Source organism: Centruroides vittatus, unplaced genomic scaffold (assembly GCF_030686945.1).
Source record: "Centruroides vittatus isolate TY-2023 unplaced genomic scaffold, ASM3068694v2 scaffold_769, whole genome shotgun sequence".
In the NCBI taxonomy this organism is placed as follows: domain Eukaryota; kingdom Metazoa; phylum Arthropoda; class Arachnida; order Scorpiones; family Buthidae; genus Centruroides; species Centruroides vittatus.
The window spans coordinates 3,283,335-3,309,566 of record NW_027122717.1 but is presented as its reverse complement, the minus strand read 5'-3'; the positions used below and the strand labels follow the sequence as shown (position 1 = coordinate 3,309,566).

General features: G+C 29.5%; 2 protein-coding genes across 5 annotated transcripts in view; one reads left to right on the top strand and one right to left on the bottom strand.

Annotated features, from left to right (window-relative positions):
* LOC136989770 (cation-dependent mannose-6-phosphate receptor-like) overlaps positions 1 to 26,232 on the top strand; it is a 213,176-nt gene that overhangs the window by 4,677 nt on the left and 182,267 nt on the right. The window contains exons 2-6 of one of the 3 annotated variants that reach the window (XR_010882955.1): positions 3,979 to 4,151; positions 6,830 to 6,939; positions 9,608 to 9,741; positions 14,398 to 14,524; positions 17,868 to 18,287. Coding sequence is in view for 2 of the 3 variants with exons in the window: in XM_067288031.1 (XP_067144132.1) it covers positions 3,979 to 4,151; positions 6,830 to 6,939; positions 9,608 to 9,741; positions 14,398 to 14,524; positions 17,868 to 17,987 (664 nt within the window). In the remaining variant the exon portion in view is untranslated. Of the gene's footprint in view, positions 1 to 3,978; positions 4,152 to 6,829; positions 6,940 to 9,607; positions 9,742 to 14,397; positions 14,566 to 17,822; positions 18,631 to 26,232 lie in introns of those variants that run through there. The other 2 variants (XM_067288031.1, XM_067288032.1) reach the window with 2 other exon arrangements.
* Positions 25,110 to 26,232, bottom strand: part of Rpp25 (ribonuclease P protein subunit Rpp25) — a 23,469-nt gene continuing 22,346 nt past the window's right edge. For both annotated transcript variants that reach the window (XM_067288035.1, XM_067288036.1), the window contains exons 5-7: positions 25,749 to 25,783; positions 25,369 to 25,485; positions 25,110 to 25,300 (exon numbers count right to left, since the gene is read on the bottom strand). In XM_067288035.1, coding sequence (XP_067144136.1) covers positions 25,171 to 25,300; positions 25,369 to 25,485; positions 25,749 to 25,783 — 282 coding nt within the window. In that variant the 3' untranslated portion in view covers positions 25,110 to 25,170. The remainder of the gene's footprint in view (positions 25,301 to 25,368; positions 25,486 to 25,748; positions 25,784 to 26,232) is intronic.

The following is a 26,232-nucleotide window of genomic DNA, read 5'->3' as shown; positions in this document are numbered from 1 at the left end:
GTGTCTTTCTTAATGAGTAAGTATATATTTGTACATAGTGTTAAAAATGAGATGGAAAAACCTCATTGATAAATGAATTCAGAAGAATATCTTTTAGGTGATTTTTGTATTTTTGGGACTATCCATCAAGTGTGTAGTTTTTGAGACACTTCTGATCCTTCTCCTGTGTTGTGTACGATGATGTACTTTTGGCAAACCCCTCTCCTTAAATTATGTTTTTAACAGTTCTCAGACCATCCTGATGTTGAAGAAATAACGTAAAAGTTAAAGTTTTGCAAATATTTTCTAACTGATAATTTATTCATGGACTAGTAAGTAGGCTTAGAAGAACAAATTCTTATGCCACTAATACCACTAAGAAAAGTTCACATGATAATATTTTTCTAGTTGTGTGCTCTGTTTTCAGAAAATAGTTCTAAGCAAAAAATAAACATTAGTAGCATTTTATTACTTTCCTGGCTTTGTTATATATAACGGAGGGAAAGTATGGCCCCTCCCAAGATTTATACATTTTTGGACACGGAGGATCTTGAAACATTGAAAAAATGAAAAAAAAATTCTTAGGTTTTTTCTGTATGTATGAATGTTTGTGTGTATGTGGTTCACAAGGTTGTTCACCGCTTTGAATCACAATAGTGCGGTTGAAGCTGAAGTTTTCATTTCTAGAATGTGAACATCAAATGTTGAGCATGGCTTACAACCGCTGATAGCGATGTTTGACGTTCATGTTTTAGAGATGAAAACTTTGGCCACAACCTCACTATTCACTCCTATGATTTTTATTGAAAATTTCTGAAATTTTTCAGCGAGGTTTGTGTATTAGGGGATTGATACTATTAAATTTTGATGTTTAAAGGTCAAGAGGGTGGGGAGATAGAGGGGGTCGTGTAGGGTCATCTTGAGTAAGGTATCTTGAGTAGGGTCAGACCTAATGACAATTCTAGTCATTACTAGCATTTACAGTTTTCATATAAAACCCATCCCTACCCTCAAAATTAAGCTTTTGCTATTTTATAATAAAGGTATAAAATGTTTAATGAAATATCATAACAGATGGCACCAAATGTAGTTTTAAACGTTGCTAGAAAAGTTAAGCAACTTGTTGCTGGATTTTTTCATTACAATTAAATTATAAACAGACAAATTGTGTTAATGAGACTAAATGAATTTCAGTCACAAATCCCAATGAACTGTATGAATTTAAAGAAATGCTAGTATAAAAACCCAAATACTAAGTATTATTTGAACAATGCATCTTTTTAATTAATTGACATTTGTAGAATTTTTCCATTATTTAAAACAGAGATATGCAACCTTTTTAAATATCAGACCAAACAAAATATAAGGGCCAAACTTTTTCAGATTTTCATAATTTTTAGTATTATTAAAATGAGAATTAATGAAAAAAATTGTCATAAACAGTTTTGTGCTCTTCATTGTGATATTTACACATATCTTTACATATAAGTTGATTTTATTAAGAAGAACAAAATACAATTTTAAGATATTTCATTTATTACATTTATTTTGAAAGACACTGTATGCCAGATTACACATGCTTACAAGCTGGAATTGGATTATGGGTCCTATCCTAGATCTACATCATATGCATACATAAAAAGTTTACATATCAACATAAAGTTATTTTTAAAACAGCATATATTTATTTGAAACAATCAATTGCATACAATCAAACTTTTCTAATTTTACATTTACCACTAATATGAGGTCCCTAAGAAGCATTGGCAAAAAATAAATTCTCATTCTCCTAATTGCTTTTCACATGCACCTTTGGCTTTTATGTTGTTATTGAGTATGGACAGTTTCCAAGTTACAAATGAGTTTCATTCCTAAGTCTGTCTTTAAGTTGAATTTGTAAATAAGTTGGAACTAGGGTTTCTCATTTCCCGGTCCTTCACATGTCCCGGGATTTCGAGAAAAAGTGATCTGTTTCCCAGGATATAATTAATTATTTTTAAGATATAAAATAAACCTTGAAATTGAATATAATTAACATTTTAAACTGTTTTACATATTTGTGCAGAGGCATAGCCTCTAAAGAAAGGTTGTCTCAGCAATGGAAATAGTTGTTCCTGGTGATTGGACATGGCAAACAGTGAAGATTGGACTAGTATCCATCTGTAATGTTTTTTTACTGTTTATTGAATATAATTATTTTTTCATTTTTAAGTAATTTAATACATCCTACAACTTCCAAAATAATAATAATGATGATGATGTATAAAATATGTATTAGAAATTACCTTTGAATTATGAAGAAATTTTCACAAATAGAAAAAATTTATTAAAGTTTGTTGGAAACTGCTTACAACAAAAAAAAATAAATGTCTTTGAATTGAGTTGAAAATTTAAAGAAAATATGAACTTAGATCAAATGTCTAACTTAGAATGTAATTTTTGTTTTTTAAATAAAACAATACAAAATATTGTAAATTTTTATAAGAAGATTTTAAAAAGCAATGATGATACTCCTATTCCTCAATCTGGTTCTTATTTTAGTAATGAAAAGTCCTGCTACTGAGAATGTCCTTTCTGATTCAGTCGATTGATGTGGGTGGAATCGTCTTTAATGAATTTAAGAGAAGACAGATGTTATGTATTTTTTCACCTGTAGCCTTGAAGATTTGTAGTGTATTTTTGAGATGCATTGCAGTACTTTTTTGCTCTTTAGTATTCTTGGTTTGTCTATCTCAGCTGTTTTAATAGCAGCATCAAGCTTATAGCCCAATAATTTGGCAGTTTATTTGGCTTTCATAATAATTATTCAAGATATTACGGGTTCTGATAAGTAAAGAATTTCAGTCCTGCCACAAATAGGCTACATATTAATTATTAACAATCTGTGACATGACATAACAAGGAAAAATTTAAAAAACTAATAAGCATGCTTAAAATTAATAAATACAAATGTATTCTGACAGTTTGAGTTAATTATACTTTCTATTTGAAAAATTTCTTCAACCTTGACACAAAGTAAGTAACTTTTAAGAAATTTGTGGGATTTCCCAGGATGAGAAGAATTTTCTGGGATATTTCCCATATTAAAAAACAGCCGAGATCCCGTTACAGAAACCGTAGTTGCAACATATATATAAGGTTGGTATTTACTGTCAACAATAACAGCACAGTGATTCGAGACAAACTGAACTCAAGTCAACAAACTGCAGTATCCACATGGAGTGTTTATAAGTCTCAAACTAGTGCATACAGTCATTATTCCAAACCCTTGTATTTAATTAATATTTTTTTAAGCTGCTACAAAGCTTGTAATTTACAAGCTTTGTAGCAGTGTGAGTTATCTGTAAGTCAAGTATTCTTAACACAGAGACTGTCTGTATAAGATATTTTTGTTTTATTAAATTCAATTAGGATATATAGAATTAAATTATTTATATTAAAATATTTATTAAAATCTAAAAAATATTAGAATTAAATATTTTAAATTTTAATAAGTTATAAATTCATTCATTATTTAGACTGTAGATGTGTGATTTTAAATTATTTTTTTCTGATTTGAAATATTTCATTTTATAACTTATATACTTATATAAATATAGAATAATTTGCTATATAAAATGTTAATTAGATAATCAACCCATAGCAAAGAGTATTAGATCAGCTGGTTGTCAAATTATGTGAATGAAAAAGAGTTCATTAAAAAGGAACAAAAGTTTCTAATTTCTACAATAATTACCACTTTAATAGTAACCATGTGTAGATGTAAAATGAGGTTAATAAGGCAACATGTAAAGTAAGAAAACATTTTTATTTGAACCACTTTGCAGAAAATGTATTAGATCATATGTCCCTCTGAGAACAAAACCTCAGAGGGGTGGCAAAAATCATCTCTCTGAGAGGTTTTGTTCTCAGAGGTTCTGCAATTATATAACTTAATTACATAAGTCAATAGTAAAATGAAATAATTATTTTATAAAATTAATTGTTTTTCTTTATTAGACATACAACTGAATATGTAAATGAAAAAGACAAGGCTAGTTATATTTACAAAGTTGGTATTTGTAAAGGAGTTAGTTCTCAAGATCCAATGTCTGGGGCTATCCAGATTACCAAAGATAATGACACCATTTACAGTCTTGGATTAATTAATAACACAGAAGTTATGGGTGGGAGTAAGTATTGAGATTATTTTTATGTATTTATTATATTACATATAAAAATTTTTGAGACCTCTGTTGATTTCTAGTAAATGCCAGAAATGTTATATTATTTTATTAAACAATTTAGGATAAAATTTAAGTATATCATTAGTAGTAATAGTTATTTTTTATAGAAGAAACACATCTGTTTTATCTGTGGTCATGGATAGTTATCAGATATAAGAATATTGAGATATAAGATAAATATTTCATATTAAATACTAATTTCTGTAAATTTTGAAGGAAAAAAAATGTATTGTATTAACTCTGTTATTTAATCTTAGAAAGCAAAGAAAATTATTCAAAGCACTAACGGAGTATGAAGAAGCACTTTAAAATTGATAGGAATGGTTTTTATCCACAAAGACTATAGATTTTAGCCTGGTATATTTGCACCATCAAACATACAATACATAATTTATTAGCACAATATATTAAAAGGAAAACTGGCAATGGTTCTCTTGACTTTCCTGATATTTGAATGGGAGGTTAAGGAGACCAGAAAGGAAGTCTAATAATTTTTGTATTATACTAGGATATAAAATTTAAATAATTTGTTGAATTACAAGAAGTTTCTCTATTTCTAAAAAAAAAAGAATATTTAAGTAACACAAAGGTTTTGTGGACTTTTCTATTACGATTAGACCCTGTTCATTTGTATTGCCATAGAATTATTCAGAATATTTAAGTTTAAAAAAACACTAAGAATATGGCTCAAGATAATACATAACACCATACAGAATTGTATGAGATTTTATTAAAGAATAATTTTTTTATATTATTAATCATTATAAAAAAAAGCAAAAGCCCTATTTTGGGGGTAAGGGTGACTTTTAAAAAAATCATAAATGCCAAACACAAGTAAAATTTTCATTAAATCTGATCCATGATCTCTCCTCACTCCTTTGACTTTTAATCACCAAAATTTAACTACATCCATACACAGAAATAGCCCTGCCAAATTTTCAAAATTTTTGGTTTGTCTAGTCCTGAGATATAATATAAAATGTCAACACACACATACACTATTTTGTAAGAGGTTTTTACATTTTGGGCTTCTGAAGTGTTCACAATGTTGAGAAATGAAAAAAACCAGGAGGGGTTGAAATTTATTGATCCAAACACATTGTTATAATTTTATACCAGCTGGGAAAGGAAAAGAAGTCTTAAGAGTTGTGAATTTTTTTGGATGTAATAACAAATTATACATCATAAATTTGTGGAGGGGATAAAGTTAAATAATATATATTTTCTAGATAGTTTGATTTAAAATTTCATTATTGTTTAAATACATTTAAATAATAATTATTTTTGTATTAATTCATTGTTAGTCAAAAATATTTATATTGTGTTTATCTTAAACAATGTTCTCTCTAATTTTTTTTGTAGATGAGCAGAACATATACTTCCCTGAGCAAAAAAAATTTTTGCTGAGCAGATTCTGAGCAAAACATTTTTCTGGGCATATACATATAAAATCTTATTTTTTCCTATAGAAATTAAAATAATTAATTATAAAGTAGAGATTAAAATTCATTTTAAAACATACTTCCATACAAAATATTATCTTTTGTCAATGATTTAATGTATTTAATCAAAATATATGTAGCAATAATCATATTGCAGACAGAGTGAGAAATAAGTAAACAACAATTCAAATCAGTGTGCATGCTCACCTGTGCGGCACATAAATTCTCGTGCATGGCAACAATTTGAGCAGTGCTCAGCCACGCAACTTAGAGGGAACATTGATCTTAAATAGCCATGATCAGGTTTGAATGATCAGCCATTCTAGAATTCATTATTATTGATCATTTGAACCTGATCATGACTATTTAAGATAACATTTTTGGTTTTGTGTTTAAAATAATTGCTGGATTAAAAAGGTATGTTTGGGATGCAATTTGAAAAAATTGCAGACCTATAAATTCCCATTGTCATCCTTCTGTCCATCTTTCCTTAATCTTGAAAATGAAGTTAGTTAGATGAAGAATGAAACCAGATATGAAAACCTTAGGGACAGGAGCTCCCAATTAACTATATATGAACTTCAATGCAAACCAGAAGTCACATTATTTCAATTCAAAAATTTTCCCCTGAAAGATGTTTGATAGATGACTGGCACAACTGTATTGTTAAGGAAAAGTATGATGTACATTGGCAAGCCACTACTAATTTGAGGTGGAGAGCATATTTAAATTAAATATGATTAAAAATTGTAGCCCAGCATTGTGACAATGTCACAATAAATGATTGCTTGTTGTTTTTGGTTTTATATTGTCCAGTTTGATATTGACTTGAAATTCATTAGTTTATTTATCAGCTCCTCACTTTTACTTCTTCTTGATTGGTCTTAAAATGCTAATAGATTCAGTGTTAATTAGCTTTTGCCATTGATTGCTGATTCATAATTCAATTTTTACTTAATTAATTTATTTAATTTTTCCTTTTTTAATATAAATTTCTTAAAATATTAAAAAAGATTTATACAAAATGACATCTTTAAGCATTTTTTGTTCTATGATCATGTTTAAATATGGTTATTTTTGAATGAATTTAATTTTGCATTGTAAATGTATTATGGCAGATCAGCAAATCACAATTTGAGAGACCACATTGTAAAGTAAGTTTTAAATTATTTTTCATTTTAGGTGTATGGATATCATTACAGTATTATGGTGGAAATAATTATATTGCTCATTGCACACACAAACCTCGTTTAACTGATATTATGATCATATGTGATGAATCTGCAACCACAGTAAGTATATCAAAATCTAAATTGTGGTATGATTAATGTAAATCTAATAAAGATCAACAACTGCCGAATTATCGGGCTAGCAAATGGCTATAGTCGGAGGATCGGACCGAAGGTCCGGGTAGCGTAACTGGTAACGTGTCTGCACGGATAGCAGAAGTTGCGGGTTCGAATCCCGCTTCGGGCCGATTTCTTTTCTTCCAGTTAGGCCTAAATTTATTTAAATTATTTAATTAAAATTCTAATTATTAAATTTAGCAAGAGATGGCGCCTAACGCCTAACTCTAGTAGCAATTAAAGTTAGGCTACTAACGCCTAACTTTAATTATTAATATTACTATAGTCATTTGCTAGCCCGATAATTCAGCAGTTGTTGATCTTTATATGTAACGGGTTAGTTGTTGTTTATTTACGTAAATCTAATAATTAATTATAAAAGCAAAATTCTATTATTTAAAATATAAATTAAATTAAGCAATGGGATCAGTTATGTACTGTAATTTAAATATATAACTATAATTAAAGAATTAAAAATTCAGAAAATAGTCTTCAAGTAAAAAAAAAAACAACATTCTATCAGCACCAACTTCAAAGAATTTACAACATAAATGGTTAACAATTTAAAAACGTTTATTATACTTTTTCCCCTTTATCCAAATGCATTTCGCCAATATTATCAGGCCTCATCAGTGGATCATGTTTTCAAATTATTATTACAGTAGACCCCTCTATAACACGGTAGATACGTTCTGTGTTATATGAATTCTGTGTTGTATGAGTCACTTAAATACATGAGCCAATCACAGCCCGGCACGTGTGCAGTTTAGGGGCTACAGCTGTTTGAAAGGTTTTCTTCCATAAAATTAACCGATTCTAGACTAATTTGACTCAACATTTCCAAATCATGTATAATTTTTTGGGAATAATCCATATAAACTATGCTATAAACAAAAAATTGTAGGATTACTTACTGAGTGTGCACCGTTCAACGACACCATTGCTTAAGCTTGTTTTCGTTGCAGCACGGCTCATCGAACGGTGGGCACGTGTTTCCTGGGAAGTTATTTTTCTGCGAAAAATTTGCTGAACTTTGGAGACATCATTAATATAAATATAATTTTTATGGCCGTTAAATAATAAATGGTTTTAAGTAGGTCTGCTGCTCATTTAAACTCAACGGTTTGTGCAATATCCGCTATTGGTCCAGACTCGACCAATCCTGTCGCAACACGAGCTGGTGATGAAGTTTTACCGTGAGTCTCTTTTAGCGTGTTATACAAACACAATTGCAATTTTTTCGCCGTGTTATACGAATTTGTGTTATATGAACCTGTGTTATAGTGGGGGTCTACTGTATTATTATTACATATGTAATAAATATAAAGTGGAACCTCAATAACTGGTTATTTGCAGGATTAGGAAATACTGGCCAGTTAAGTGGAGTGACTATTTAACTAGACAAAAATTATTCTGAGTAGGAGTTGCTACTAGAGGTGCAATACTTTTTCTGCATATGCAAAATATACAGTTATTGTATTATATAAATATGTTTATTCAAATCTATTAAAATTATATTTATTTTCTTATTTACATTTCTCAAAATTTGATAATTTTTTATTTTTATACCCAACTGCCGCAATGCTTTGTTTTGTTTAGAAATTATTTAACATAGTTTAAAAAATCAAACCACAAAAACGTTATTAGTTTAATTTCCTACAGAGATTAATGAAATCTTTTAAGTTGAAAATCACATACCCATTGCTACATTTTAGCCAGAGGACTTTACTATGACATGTTACCAGATATTATTGAAAGAAAGTTGGCATAAGAACACTGAAAATATGTCAAGGTAATCAAATTTTTCTAATCATACTTTAAACATATAAGGGATTATAATTTCTGTTAAAAAAAGAACATTTAAAGAGGAGAGGAGGAAAAGCCAGGGTGCACAAAAAGACACTTTCAAATGTAGATGTCTTATTTGCCACATATGTCATTGTAACTTTGTATCTATTCTATATCACTAATAAGAGCATCTAAAAAAATAATATAGAGAAAAAAGAAATAATATAATGGACAAAGACTTAGATTTGTTATTGATATCATCTAAAGAATGCACACAGAAAGTCAAGAGTGAATAACAAGAATGCATCAGTTTCTATAATGAAGTACTGGAATATGGCAGTTGGATGACTGAAGTGGTAAAAATATTATTCTGTTACTCTGGGAAAATGTTAATTTTTGTATTGACCCAGAATTTGAAGCCATGGGTAAATTGAGTGAAATACATTAGGTTCTATTCCCCCCACTACCTATGGCCTAGTTAAACTCATGATGGGCATAAAAAAAGCTTTTAGTGCCCACAAGGTGGAAGAAATTTAAAAGTAAAAAGGATCCTCATTTTCAGTCATTTGCTTTTTTGAGAAAGAGTATTATTCTGTTTTAGTAAAAAATGGGTATAGAAAATTCTGACAGTTAATTGGATATATAATGGATGTAGTAACAAATTAATGGAAATATAATTATATTAGCATCTATGGAAGATTGAGAAAACTGGCAAAATGTGACTATTTGTCCAGACTGTGGGTGATCAGTTATTGAGATTTAACTATGTTTATAAATAATTTTTAATAATAATTTTAAAATAATATATATTATTTTATGTACTTAGGATGAATTTAGATTTGTGGAAGAAAGAAGAGAATTTGATAAAGAACTCTGTTTTTATCAGTTTGAATTAAAAACTGCAAAAATTTGTCCTAAAAAGGAAGATGTATTAAGTTTTGGAAGTATTTTCTGTATCATGTATGTATTAAGAATTTATCCTTTTAAAACAAATTGTATACACTTTTCCTTGATTTATATGTCAAGAAAATGCAGTTATTTTTAATATACACATTACTTATCTAAACTAGATTTTTCTTCATATGAATTTAAAAATTTAAGTGTTGTTGATATCATTTATTTATTGAACATTGTTAATATTTAATTCTTTTTTTGTGAAATTCTTTGTAGATATTATGTTTTCAGGACTGATAATTGTACTGTTTTATTGTGAAATAGAGTGGGCAAAGCATACATCACAAAATATTAACTTAATAATTGTTTATTTAACACCAAAAAAACTTTGTTTTTCTTTTTAAATAAACAATATTTTTATAGCTTGAATGTTTTTGATATTCCAAAATATCATCATCAAAAGTGATTACAAATGAATGTTAATCAAAATATATTAATTAATTGCAAATTTTTATACAAATTTTCAAATTTTAATTTTTTAGAACAAATTACATTAAAAATACATAAATTTACAGGACAACTATTAATATGTGCCAAAATGAAGAAATTTGCTTACACAAATGAAGTCAAAAGTGGAGATACAGTAGACTTTACTGCTACTGTAGAAATGTGTTTACACAAATGAAACTGAAACTAAGACTACAGTCTTGATTTCAGTTTCATTTGTGTAAACACATTTCATCATTTCATTCTGGCATGTATTAAAAATATGCAAAGCCACATGCACATTGCACAAATTGTAGGAATGACAGAGATATACAAATGATTAAAAGAACAAATACATATATGCAACAGACACCTGTTTGTTCAGTAATGAATATGCTCTCCTCCCATGGGCAGCTATATAGGCCACTATATGGTGAGGCATACTATCAATTAATGGTTGCCTGAGGTATCCTTTGCCAAGCTGTGTCCACTGCAGCACGCATGTCATCTACAGTATGTGGCAGTAGTTCTGGTGCACCTCATGAGTTCCACAGGTGTTCAATGGGAGAGAGATCTGGCAAGGCTGCTGGCCAGGAAAGGATGTGAATTCCGTTCAGGCTGGTGAGGGTTTATCATGCAATATGTGGTCAGGCATTGTCTTGTTGGAACACTATGTTGGGTGCAGTCTGCACCAATGGTCAAACAATTTGTATGATGTACTCCCCTGTTAGCATACTGGAAATGTGCACCAGGACTGTCTACTGATTGAATACGATATCTCCCTAAACCAATACGCCTGGTGTGGGACCAGTGTGACACTCATCAAAAAAGGGCTGGCATGTAGCATTCTCTGGGATACCACCATACCTGTCCACAGCTGTTATTCCTCCATAGAAGTGGGATTCAACTGTAAACAATACCTGATGCCATTCAGTGGTCAGTTGTAATGACAATGACACCATGGTATGGTGCACCCTGGTTTCTGGTTGCCATGCATGCAGCCTGACTTCATGTCTGTTGCAAATGGGTAGAAGCAGATGCATCCGTTGATAGCAACAGGTGGTTTTGGATGTCATATGCCATGGCAAATAGGTCCTCCTGATGGCCTATTTGCCATGGCATATGACATCCAAATGGCATTGGGCCCATTCAGCAAATCTGCCAGTCTGTGTGGTCTGTCATGCACTGGTGCTATCCACTCTCTCTGGCATGCTTCCTGTGTCCACCTTGTCATACATCACTGGATGGTACTCATGTCACTCCTGAACTGTGCACGTTGACAAACCAAGATACAGTTTTGTTCTCCAGCCATTAACATGGTATTCAGCTTGCTATCATCTCTGAGACATTTTCTACACTTTAGTTTAGCTACTGTGAACTGTCCTGATAGTTTACAGCCCAAGCAGGATACTGGTCTTTATAGTCAGAAACTGTATACTACAAGACTCAATGTGTATGCAAACTTAATAATTTGCTTATCTCTGTTACCTTTACTGGTTCTGCAATTTACTTGTGGCCACACGCATTCCTTTGTAGTGTTGCAATTTCACTTTTGAGTAGTAGTTATGTGCAAATCCAAGCAAACTTTCCATTCTTTTGCTTAAAATTAATTCAGAAGGAATTCAATATTACTATTTTACTGTACTATTTTGTGATTTTTTTTTTTTTACTAAAATAATTAAAGTAATATAGTAAATACAGCTTAAATAAACTTTGTAGATCCAAAACAAAACAAAACATTACAATATATATATTTTTTTCAAAATTAATGTTTTCAATCAATACTGATCTTCATCAGGTCATTTACATTCTACAAACAATGTGTAGAAGGATATGTTACAGAAATTTAAAACTAATATACACTGCTCTCCTCGTGTTAGTAAATAATCAAAGTGGCTATTTATACATACAGTATGTATACTTGTTTGGCTATTTATACATACAGTATGTATACTCGATTGACTATTTAACCCTTTTAAAGCCATGACGTAAAGATGACAGTTTTAATGTTGTTTATAATTTAGGATATCCTAAATTTCAATTATTGATATCCTAATTATATTCGATTATATAATTCATTTCTGTGAGTAACTCTGCATGAACGGCCATTTTGATCAAAACAAACTCAAACACTTTTCTGACACAAAGAAATATATAATATATGTATAAATATGTATGTATGTATGTATAAAAATATGTTTTCTACCAGAATGATCTAGTAGCAATTCATTAACCATTGCTGCTTCCGATGATGATGCTTTGGACTTGTTGGGCTTAGTGAGTATTAATTAATTATACTAGTTGTGATGCCGCACCCAAAAGCCTCCTTTTGGATGCATCCTTATTGGTGAAAATGTCAAGTAATCCAGCAAATTGTATGTTGAAATCTGGATTGTCTTTTGTGTTTACAATGAACTGTTTGCTATTTGTGGTTAATGAAAATTAGAAACTAGAAAAAATTAAAACAGTTTTCTTTTGAACTAAATTTCTAGTAACAGCTGGCAAAAATGGAGCCTGCTGCAATCGTCTGACATATAGAATGTATAGTAGAAATATATAGTAGAATATGTATTGTAGAAATATATGTATAAATAGTCAATTGCGTATACATACTGTGTGTATAAATAGCCATGTCTGTAAATAATTGGGATCAAGTAATCCTTCATGAACATCAAATTCTCAACTTTGAATTCCGTTTTCAATGTTAAATTTGTAATTTGTTCCAAGACTTTACGTATTACTGCTGTTTTAAAAAATTTTCAGAAAATGAACAGTTTTATTAAATAAATATACTGTATGGTTTATAGTGCTGCAAAAATCATTTTTAGTCAAAAGGAAAAATAAATAAAACAGTAATATAACATATGACAGATACCATATGAATGGGTTTGTACAGTGATTATTTAATGAAGTAAACTAGTATCATGTGGAATTTTAATGTATTTTTACTTTTTAAATTTAGTTTAAAAATAGTTTGGGCTTAACTATCTAAAATTATTGCAAAAAAAGAATAACTAGTTTGTGCAGTGTCACTCAATTTACAGTAGTATGTAACGCCCCATTTCCTCAAAGGTTGTCACAAAAGTTTGTCACAAAGCTTTTACAAAAGTTGAAATTTTGATGCGTAAATTTCCAATCATGAATGATTGAATTCCCAAACACTGACGTCCATAAACATTGAGTGTGTGATATATATAATTATATAATATGAAAAAAAAATTAAAATTTTTTATAAAACATAGGAATTTTGATAAAATAATTACTACATAAAAGTTTGATGACAACACAATACTGGATATACAAGCAATCAAAAAACACAATGTCAACCAAACTTCAGCAATTAAACCATTGCACAAACATTTTCATCTACCTTAAAGTAGACATCTTCAGGTGGAATATTACAATTCTACAATGAAATTCTTCATTTTGAATTGTACACACTGAAATGCACCATCAACCACAAAGATATGGAGTTGTTCCCACTGGCTTGGAAGTTTTACAATCATCAACACCTAACTGATGACGTTCCTGTTGATGCATATTTTATGACATCATATGCATCCACCAATAGACAGGTGCCACAACTACTAGGTGCTTGCGATTTGAAATGAAGAATTTCATCATAGAATCGTAATATTCCACCTGAAAATAGATGAAAATGTTCGTGCAATGGTTAATTGCTGGAGGTTGGTTGATGTTGAGTAGTTTCTTTTTGTTTGTTATCACATAAAATATGCCATAATAAAAAAAAATGTAGTAAATAAAATGCAAATTTAAAAAAATATATAATAAATTGCCTAGAACCACTGTTGCTAAATATTAGATGATGATAGTTAAAAGAAAAAATCTTAGGCCTGGCAACTTTTTTCAATATTGAATGTGTGTTTTATTTACTAAATTTTTTGTTATGGCATATTTTATGTATTAATTATTTTGTTTTCAAAACACCTGTAAGTTTTATTAAAAAATCTTACATTGTTACATAATATAAAAAATAGTTATGTTAATCTTAAATTTTTGTAACATGTTTTTTTGACATATTCCATTTATAGACTATAAATGATCTGATGAAGATCAGTATTGATTCAAATGTTAGTCAGTATATTATTTCACATTTGAAGTTTTGTTCTGGACCTACAAAGGTTGTTTAAGCTGAATTTACTGTACTATTCTGTACTATTCAGTGAGTAGCAATTATTAAGCATTTATGATTAAATGTTGTTTTCATTTAAACAGATTTTTCAGTTCTACCGGTTTATATTTTCTGTTTGGATTATTATATCACCGAATAGTGGTAGGAGCCAAAGGATTAGAGCAAATTCCAAATTATTCATTTTGGCAAGATTTTGGTAATTTACAAGCTGTAAGTATTTTTTGACTAATTTTAATAAATGAAAAAGCAGAGTTTAGTTAATATGCCTTTGTGTCCTTATCTTAATTTAAACTTATCTCATCTACTAATACTTTATCAATTAACAGGACTTATTATACTGGATTTATGGATGCAGCAATTAGGTCTTATAGATCAGAAATAATAATGTTTATTTAAATCACCTGAACACACACACTTTAACATTGGGTTTTGGACCTGTTTGTCCCTCATCAGCAGGCATTTAAAAGACATTTTATACAATTAAAATAAATTTTGCTACAATCATAAATAAACATAAAATTCCCAACAATAATACAATAAAATTCTTACAAATTCTGGGTTTTTAAACACATTTCTAATTCCGAGCATATTCAAAGTCAATATTAACCAAATAATTCTATACATATTCCTGTCATTTAAAACATAAATAATTAAATTAAATAAATTTTTTTAGTTTAAAACTTAAAACCAAAAACTTACATCATTGATATTTCACATTCACTTAAACTTCACCCCAATCCGTTCCAATCCTTCCTTTTATACGTCTCCCCCTCTCTTCCGTCAATGATTCCTCTCCATGATTGGTGTATCTCTCTTTCGGTATTTATTCTATCCGTTTGTTTAATTATATTGATGTGTTTGTATCAATTTCGCAATCTTTTGAATTACAGTGTTCAGCCACTGCTGAATTTGCATATTTTCCTTTAATTACTCAAATATGTTCACTTCATCTTATTTTTAATTTTCATTTTGTTTCACCAATATATGTTTTTTTTTTTTTTTTTGGTTACAACTACAATTAAATGAATACACCATATCTTTTTCTTCTGTTATGTCGTATTTTTCTTCATTTCTATAACAGATATTTTTTAGTTGAATTTATTTTTTCCGGTGTTAAATTAATTCTACTTCTTACTGCTTTTTTAATTCTTTCAAATGACTTTGGAACATACCTTAATTTAACAAATTTTTTCTCTTTATCCAGTAATTTTAATTGTTTATCATTTTCCTATCCATTTATTCAGTAAGTATTTTAGATAAACATTTGAATTATTTCTTCTTCTTCTTGTTTCTGTGTTTCAGTCTTGCTTGTTCTTTGTCTTATTTTATTCATATACATTTAAAAATATGTTATAATTCATACTAACCGGAATGACTGATTTATAATTAAACCTATACAAATTCCCAAAATAATTGAACTTATTTATAAAAAAATACGTTATCGTCTTTTAATTGTTATATCTAGATAGTTTATGCTATTCTGTTTTTCTTTTTCTAGTTCAAATTTAATATTTTTTTTTATCTTATTAGCCTTTTTTATAATTATATTTTCATTTGTTTTTCTTTTATCAAAAATTATTATATGGTCATCAACATACCTGTTGTAAAATTCAATGCCCTCTATATTTCTAATCTGTTCATCGATTTGTATCATTGATATTTCAGCCAGTTTTGGACCTATGCATATTCCCATAGGTATTCCTTCTGTTTGGGTGTAGAATTTTTTATCGAACTGAAAATAATTGTTTTTGATTATAATTAAACATGATTTAATTATCTAATTTGGCACTTTCATTTTTATTAAAGAAGTTTCTATATCTTCAATTGAAATGCTAGGGTACATATTTACAACATCTAGTGATATTAAATACATATTTTCATAAATTGTAATATTTTGTAAATTTTTTAGTAATTCGTCTACGTTCTTTATGCTATATCTAGATACTTCTAATGAATTTAATTTATGTTTTAAATATTTTTCTAAATTGTAATATATATAATTTCTAACATCTATTAGAGGTCTATAGTTAACAGGAATTTTGTGTTTTTACCCTTATATTAAATACCTATTGGAAGGAATACCTATGGGAACATGCATAGGTCCAAAACTGGCTGAAATATCAATGATACAAATTGATGAACAGATTAGAAATATAGAGGGCATTGAATTTTACAACAGGTATGTTGATGACCATATAATAATTTTTGATAAAAGAAAAACAAATGAAAATATAATTATAAAAAAGGCTAATAAGATAAAAAAAAATATTAAATTTGAACTAGAAAAAGAAAAACAGAATAGCATAAACTATCTAGATATAACAATTAAAAGACGATAACGTATTTTTTTATAAATAAGTTTAATTATTTTGGGAATTTGTATAGGTTTAATTATAAATCAGTCATTCCGGTTAGTATGAATTATAACATATTTTTAAATGTATATGAATAAAATAAGACAAAGAACAAGCAAGACTGAAACACAGAAACAAGAAGAAGAAGAAATAATTCAAATGTTTATCTAAAATACTTACTGAATAAATGGATAGGAAAATGATAAACAATTAAAATTACTGGATAAAGAGAAAAAATTTGTTAAATTAAGGTATGTTCCAAAGTCATTTGAAAGAATTAAAAAAGCAGTAAGAAGTAGAATTAATTTAACACCGGAAAAAATAAATTCAACTAAAAAATATCTGTTATAGAAATGAAGAAAAATACGACATAACAGAAGAAAAAGATATGGTGTATTCATTTAATTGTAGTTGTAACCAAAAAAAAAAAAAAAAACATATATTGGTGAAACAAAATGAAAATTAAAAATAAGATGAAGTGAACATATTTGAGTAATTAAAGGAAAATATGCAAATTCAGCAGCGGCTGAACACTGTAATTCAAAAGATTGCGAAATTGATACAAACACATCAATATAATTAAACAAATGGATAGAATAAATACCGGAAGAGAGATACACCAATCATGGAGAGGAATCATTGACGGAAGAGAGGGGGAGACGTATAAAAGGAAGGATTGGAACGGATTGGGGTGAAGTTTAAGTGAACGTGAAATATCAATGATGTAAGTTTTTGGTTTTAAGTTTTAAACTAAAAAAATTTATTTAATTTAATTATTTGTGTTTTAAAAGACAGGAATATGTATAGAATTATTTGGTTAATATTGACTTTGAATATGCTCGGAATTAGAAATGTGTTTAAAAACCCAGAATTTGTAAGAATTTTATTGTATTATTGTTGGGAATTTTATGTTTATTTATGATTGCAGCAAAATTTATTTTAATTGTATAAAATGTCTTTTAAATGCCTGCTGATGAGGGACAAACAGGTCCAAAACCCAATGTTAAAGTGTGTGTGTTCAGGTGATTTAAATAAACAATATTATTTCTGATCTGTAAGACCTAATTGCTGCATCCATAAATCCAGTATAATAAGTCCTATTAATTGATAAAGTAGTAGTAGACGAGGTAAGTTTAAATGTAAAGAAAAAGCAGAGTTTTTAAACCATTAAACATTTAACAACATTTAAATGTGTTTAGGATGGATGTGATTTTCTCTGCCGTTGTGGTTCGAGACACCAGTCTCAGGCATATAGAGGAATAGACGACTGCTTAGATAGAGAAGAAGAAGAACGTGATGACCAATTGTTAACTATGTAAAAAGAAAAATACATAAAGGCTTTTGCACAAAGCTAAATTTGTCAGCCCATTCAAATTTGAGTCTGTAATCCATGAGATTCTAGTCTACAAATTCATAGTGAGTAATATTTATTTGATAAAATAATGACCTGAAATTTTTACATAGCCTGTTCAGTACATTTACAAAGCTGTATATGTACATAAAGTGCATGTGATTATTGTCATATTGCTAAGTCAGTCTTCTGCTTAAGGACAAAATTAATTTTCTTTTGCACAATAATGTATATAATGATGTTTTTAAAAATATAATTTATTTTTAATGTGTAAGGGATAATATAAGAAGAAGATTGTTTTATGAGTAGGCATTTCTTCCCTTTTTTATTAAAACATGATTTCTTATCCAAGGTTATGTTGTTTAGGATGTAAAATTCATATGGCTATGTATGATTATGAAAATTATACTAAAAATGTAATATAGAATTTTTTCAAAAAAATATAAGAATCATCTCTTACTTTGTTTTAAATGTTACATTTCAGTATTAACTTCCATTTTTTTCAACTGTTGTTTGTTTACAATTATGTATTTAAGCAAAAAGGTGTACTTATATTTTTCTGTATTAATAGTAAAGTAGAGATTTTAAAATAAACAGAGATTCAAAAAGAATTTTTTGACAATACAAAAGTTGATTTTTAAAAATAAATTACCTAGAAATATTTAGTTTGTATTTATAAGGAAATTAATTGATGCAGAACTAATTATTATAAGAAAGAATCTGAAAGATCTGGTTAAGCCTTAAAGCAAGGTCTTACTCATTAGTTTCTTGAAACTTAACTTTAAAGCAAGTTACAAGTAAATAATGATATAGTAAATCTGAAAACATTGCATAGACATGTCCTGTCTTGTTATTTGTTAAGCACTTTGATAATACCTATCACATTGGTAATAATCTTACTGAACTGCATATAGTCCAATTGTTTAATAATATACAAAGCATCTCTTAAATCTCACACCATAGGCAAAATAGCAGTTTGAGTGATACATTCAACATCTGGTCTTGCAAAGATTTTGACAGGAGAATTAACAGTGGTTTTTGTCTAACCTGAATGCACACTGTCAGCCATGGATATGGTCTTCTTGAACTTTGCAAACTGGTTATTCTAGCAATGCAAAGTTAGCACTTGCTCCAAGTTTCATGGTCAAACTTTCACCACTACCTTGTTATGCCGGCCAAGCAGTTTGACTAGATGCATTTGTCTTATGTCCACATTGTTCCAAAACAGATAGAGCCATTACCATATATTCCAGATTGCAAGCCAACCTTTTTTTATTTATTATTATTATTATTTTATTTTAATTTTTAATTTTTTTTATTTTTTTATTTTTTGTGGTTCAAAAAATGTTCCTTGGCTTAGAATTGATATCATTAATGCAGTCAGTAAAGTAGGTGATGCTGTGTAGTTGAAAATTTGAAAAAATATCACTAGAAGCTGCCACAGATAAGTTTCTGCATGCATGAAAAAGTATTTTTAGAGAAGTCATCACTTGTGCATTTAAAAAGTATTTGATCTCAAATGTACTTGATGGCACAGATGATGATCTGTATGAAGACAGATTCATCATCACTTGCTTCTTTGTTGCTGTCATATGATGACAGTAACTGAACAATTAAATAGTGTAAAATTTATTCCTTTTGCTTGATTAATCTTTGTTTGTTTTATTTTTTTGATTTTCTGGGGTCAGCTAACAAACAAATACATTATATTAGTTTGCCTATAGTTTGTCTTACAGTTCCCCTGTTAGTATGTATGTTACAGTAAAAACCCGTTTTTAGTGAAAATGCGTTTTAACTAGTTTTTACTGGATGTCATTGTTATAACCCGTTTTGTCTAGTTAAAACTAGAATTTACTGCTGTACATGTTTTGATTTTAGGTAAAACTAAAATCAAACATTAACTTTTTAACTTTTAACATTAGTTAAAACTAATTTTAGCTACATAAATATGTTTGGGGGAAATAAATAAAGTGATGATTGGGATTAAAACATTTGTATTATTTAATAGGATATTTATTGAAAATATTGGTCACATGTCTGTGTTATTAACATTAATTAACCCTTTGTCCCTGAAGGCACTGATCAATCAGTACCCTGGCTTTTTAAGCAAAACTTCGAGGGTACTGATTCGTTGTTACTTTGGTAAATATCGATTTTTGTAAAATTTATTAACAACAGATATAATCTCGTTCGATATGAAGTGAATAAAGTATAATAATTCATTATATTAGTTGATAGCAGTATAAAATTTTGATTTCAACCAAATGTTTGATATAATGTGCAATAATTTCACAACAAATAAACATACATGCATAAGTGTTGTAGAATATTGTTTTGTACAATTCAATATGTCTTTCTGGCTCAGTGCCAGCAAACAACTATGTAACTAGACAATGTTAATTTTCACAAAATGTTACAAATTATCAAGTTTTGTGTCAGTTCTGATATAAGAAAAAAAATAATATATAAGTTTTTCTAATAAAATGCATTGAAAAATATCATATTTAAAACTAAAGATATTAATAAATGTAAGTGATTTTTTTCATATAGATATAATGATAATTTGATTTTTGGTAAACTTTTAAAATAATATCGCCTGACTAACCTATATTGCCCTAGGAGGGATCGCAAAATAAACGTAAACAAGATGTCGGGGGAAAAGGGTTAAAGTGATACGAAATTCAGCATACACTATAGGAACGTGTTAGCTGAATGACCTTGGTTGAAACAGTTTTTACTAAGCCATTTTGTTAAAACCGTTTTGTCTAGTTAAAACTAGTTTTAACTCAAATTTATTTTTGACTAGCAGTAAATTCTAGTTTTAACAATGACATCCAGTAAAAACTAGTTTCAACTAGTTAAAACATGTTTTCACTAAAAACGGGTTTTTACTGTAACATATATATATATATATATGCGCACATAATTATAAGGTAATGTTTTGTTATGAAATATTAGTCAGGCTTTAGCTTGAAGGAGGCCAGGGGTGGCTCAGCCATCTGTGCAAAGAATTAATAATGAATATGATCATTTCTCACAGCCAAAGAACTCTTACACATGAATTATACTGACTATAAAATTATTGATTAATACTACAGACAACAAATTCTATTTCTCAGTGAGGTGAGAACTTAGCTTATAGAAGGTTTAGAAGATGACCAGTTGACTGCATTGTTTTTTCGAGAATATCCCAAACAGGTTTTGGCTGACTAATTAATTCATTTTTTAAATATTCTTTCTGAAGGAAATTGAAGCAAAAGCATTATCTTACTACAAAGAAACAACATGAAAAAGCTTATGTCAAATTCAGATTCCATCCTCATAATACTGTAGTGCGTTTCCTCAAACATAAAGCCATTATCCGAAGGCTGTTTCTTTTTCAACCTCCGACAATCCATAAAACAAAGACAAGTGTAAATAACAAAATGAATTTATTACCAAAAGTTAGATACAAACATGACATAATCATCTTGAAGATTGAGGCATTTGTCATATCTGTGGACGAGTTTTTCCATCCCCTTGTCATAGAATGTTGCATCTAAAACAATAAGGACAACAGAGACCCCTGAAGGCTGTGAAGTCCGATTTGAGCGACATTGAGTAAGAATGGCTTCATCAAGGGCTGCAGAAGCATGACATCAAGCTCGACTTGAAATGGACCAAGTAAAAATTGTTCAAAGAAGAATCATTTCTTTGGAATACCCTGTACAATCTTTGTACAGGGTGGTTATAATTAAAGTTGCCTTACTCAGACCTGTGTAGAGCCCATTCTCATTGATGTATTTTGATGAAACTTGATATATACATTATATGGACCATGGGGAAAATAAAAATGCAAAAAATATTTAGTTCAAATTTCTACCACTAGGTGAAAAAATGGTGCAAGCAGCAGACACTATGCAAATTAGGAACTTTTTAAAAAGCTAGTAGTTGATGATGATCTTTATCATTATCATTCTTTATTATGCCTTTACAGAAGAAAGTCAAGCTTTACTGGTAAAGTTGTTCTATTGGAGCAGTAATGGTTCGGCTGCATTGCGAGAATATCGATGCTTGAAATGCTTGTGAATAGGGCCCTTGTTGGGGTACAGTTTGAGAAAGATAATTACCAAATTTGAAGAAACTGGAGAGTTGGGTGTATTGCCAGGAAGAGGTCAGAAAAGGATTTCAAATGAAATTGTGGAGCATGTCACCATTGCTGTGATTGACAGAGCAAACACTTCCCAACATTCTTTGGCAAGTGCTCGAGCAGTTTCATGTGATTTATCTCTTCTTTGGTCTACGGTTCGAAAAATTTATGCAATCCATTTTAGTGGTATCCCTCAAGATCCAGAACAACACAGAGTTTGCTTGCCAGTTTTTGGCCAGAATAGCTGTTGACAATGCATGGCCATGGAACATTTTGTGGTCAGAAGAGACACATTCACCCTAGACGGAGCAGTGAATACTCAGAACCGAATATGGGATACTTAAGAGCAGCACTCTGCTTACATCACTGTTTGGTGTGGTGTCACTTCTGACTTCATTCTTGGCCCCTTTTTCTTTGAGGAGATCCACCTCAAGCCCCTAATAGGTGTTCTGTAATGGGTGCCCATTACTGTGAACTGCTGCATCACATCATTCCTGCTTTACAAAAACGAAGATATTTAGAGACTACTGTTTTCATGCAAGATGAGGGCAACACCGCATATTGCCCAATAAGTGAAGGAACTGCTTCATGACAAATTTGGAAATGATTGTGTAATTTTGAGAAATTTTCCAAATGCCTGGTCTTGTTCTCCAGACTTTAATCCATGTGACTTTCGGTTGTGGGAATATCTGAAAGATCATGTCTATAGAGGAGGCATATGGACTCTGCCCAAATTGAAAGCAAACATAACACACAATGTTGCTGCAATTCCTCAAGAAACTATCGGGCTACTGTTGAACGTGCTGTAAGATGCTTTGAATATATGATTGAAGCAAAAGGATTCCACATTGAACAAATGTTCTGAATAAAAACCTTTTGCATGTTTTCATTTTGTGTTTCTTGTTCTTCATGCACCATTTTTTCTTCTAGTGGTAGAAATTTGAACTAAATATTTTTTTTGCATTTTCTTTTTCCCTATGATCCATATAATGTATAAACAAGTTTTGTCAAAATATGTCAACAAGAATGGGCTCTATACAGATCTGAGTAGGGCAACTTTAATTATAACCACCCTGTACTAATAGCAGAACAGGCAGTTCAGTTATATGAAGAAAATGTGTTGAAATACGACTGTGGTTCGTCAAATGTCACTTTTGTAAATCACTACATTTTGCACAAGAGTGCCCAGTTGATGGTAAATTTAATTCTTGCTGTCACAAAGGAAAAATTAAATTGGAAAGGCCCAGAGATACATATGGAAAAATATTGGAATAAAATATTATACACATCAATGTGGAAGTATGTACTGTGTAAGTGCAAACAAAGTTATGTGGCCAATGTTAGTTTCCAATGCATGATCAACACACTGTAATAAGATTGCCAGTTCACTTGCCTCATCAACACACTTTATTTTTAATGAACAAGAAGCACTGAAAACAGCACAAAATAAAGCAACAAAGCTAATTCATTTCTTTGCACTTAATTTGTCTGATAAAGCAGCTCACAATTCTTTTGTATATAGAAATTCCTTATCATTATGTGTACTCCAAAGGAAAATGGCAGAAATGAAAGAGGAAGTGAAAAAGTAGTGTCAAGAATGTATACAGTCAGCTTGAATGAAAAGGGAACAATTTTATCTTATACTTCTATTACTTCATGTTAAAAGAACTACGGTACATGTTTTGAGGATCTACAAACTGGTAAAAAAAAATATTAAAATATTTATACAATATAAAGGCCATCTGTTTGTGTGTGTGTAAGTGAATTTGCTATACCTCCTACTATTTTTATCCACTTAAGGTAAAATTTTGTTTTGTTGCTCTTTATTACAACAGATAATATTTCTACAAATTTAGTACTTTATACTACCAACTCTTCTTGAATTTCTTCTCTTCTGAATTCAATCTCTACTTTCTCATAAAAACTATTCCATCATGCCCAATGGGGGAATTTCCAGTCTAATTATAGAAATTAAATATTCAGGAGTTCACCTCTATTGTATAAAATACAGTTTCAATAGAGCAGTGTTTCTCAACCTGGGGACAATAATGAAATCATTTCATGAGAAAAAAATCATTTATAATAAACTTATAAATGTTTTACTTACAATAAGTACACATGTAAAGAAAAGAAATTAATGTGATGGTTACATTTGTTTTTCATTTAAAATTTTCTCCACGCTTAGATCAAATTACAAAGAGCACGTACACGTCAAGTTGGAACTTGTAAATTGCTCATGTATGTACACATCATACATGCATGTTCATACCCGTCGCTATAAATGCAGCGACTTAAAATAATAGGAATAGTTGTATTACATTTTTTATACTGTCAGTATTTTCTAAATGTATAAAATTAGTGCAATGTGATATTGTAAATTTTTAAAAATATAATTTATTAGTCAAAATTCAATTAGTAATAGTAAGGCTTACTGTTGTTATTCCTTTGGGTAGGGGTCACAAAATATTAATTTTATTTATATTTACTATTTGGGGGGGTTACAGAGCTAAGAAGGTTGAGAATCGCTGCAATAGGGAATGCAGTTCTTGTATTTCTGACAGGCAATATATGGCTCATGTTAGAAAAGTTTGGCCAGCCCTGATATATATCACACTCTTTTAGTCAAATTTTATCTCCAAAATTATTGTGCAGTATATTTAAATGCAAATTTGAAAACTATCACTGTATCATTCATTATTGCTCTTACAATCCCTTCATGCTTAGCATTCACTGGATTTGTGCACTTTGGACTGACTTGTCATTTCAGACATTTTTACTAGAAGGAATAAATTGCATCTGTGTGATAGTTGCAGATATGCAGATAGTTACATTACATTCACCAGCAAAATTTTTGGCTTTAACATTGTACAATAGTTTTCTACCTATAAAATTTATATTCACAAAATAAAAATAGATTTTGTGCAATTCAAAACTTCAATGCAAAATATAAATATACATAACTCTTTTATTAAATAAATTATATTTAATTAGTCATAAAATATATTTCAAAAAATTATGTAATTTATTTTTTCTGATGTTTTTGACTCAAACTTCCTGGTAGCTCATATGTCGCCTGTGCTCTTCGGCGTATCTTTTGTGGTTTATCTTCCGATTTCTTCCAAAAGGCATCAGATGAACCTGGCGCTTGATACCTGGATTTATTATTATTATATTTTAGAAATTCAATAATTTTTTTAAATTTTAATAACTTCACTATTACCCAGGTTCTTCAGCATTTAAAGGTTGTTTACTCAACAGGATGTATATTGCTGGTATTTCACGTATAACTTTCAAACTGTCTAATTCTTCAATTTTAGGTTTCCATATTTCTTCTACCCTAAAAATATAAAAGATATTGATTTAACTGGTTCATATGATTTTGTCAAAATATATTTGGATATTCAGTCTACAATTACAAAATATAGAAAAGTACTAGATTTTAGCCATAATCAAATCATCTTTATACTATTATGTATATATATAAGTAAATATATTCAAATACAGAATCTTGTATTAGATAAATATAATATTTTATAACAAGTTTGATATTTTATGTAATTGAATGATTGTCTATTAAAAAATAACAATAGTTAATCTTACTTTTTATAATTTATCTTTGTAATTTGATGAATATCCTGCAATAGAAAATAAATTTGGTATTATTACATTTAATTTATAAGGCTGCTTTCACACAATCTAGGTGTTTGTTCAGATAAAACTCGGGCACTAAATGCCATATGGATGGGTAACAGTGCATTGAAGCAAGAGACTTTTTACATCACACAAACATGGTGAAATCTCTCCAGATGATAAATCTGTTTGGATCTTCCTGCTACAAGCTTACAATCCTTGTATGGATGTTTGTCTATGTCACAACCCAGCAAAGCACTAGAGCAAATGCACATCTTTCTATGGACCTTGTGATTAGGCATCCAGATGCATTTGACTAGTTTCTGCACATGTTCCACAGCACTGTTTTGTCAGTTTTACCAGACAATACAGTAAGAAAACAAAATTACAAAAAGTTTTGTAGTTTTTTTTAATCTCAAGAAGGCTAGAGATTTTGTGAATGTTAGAGATATGA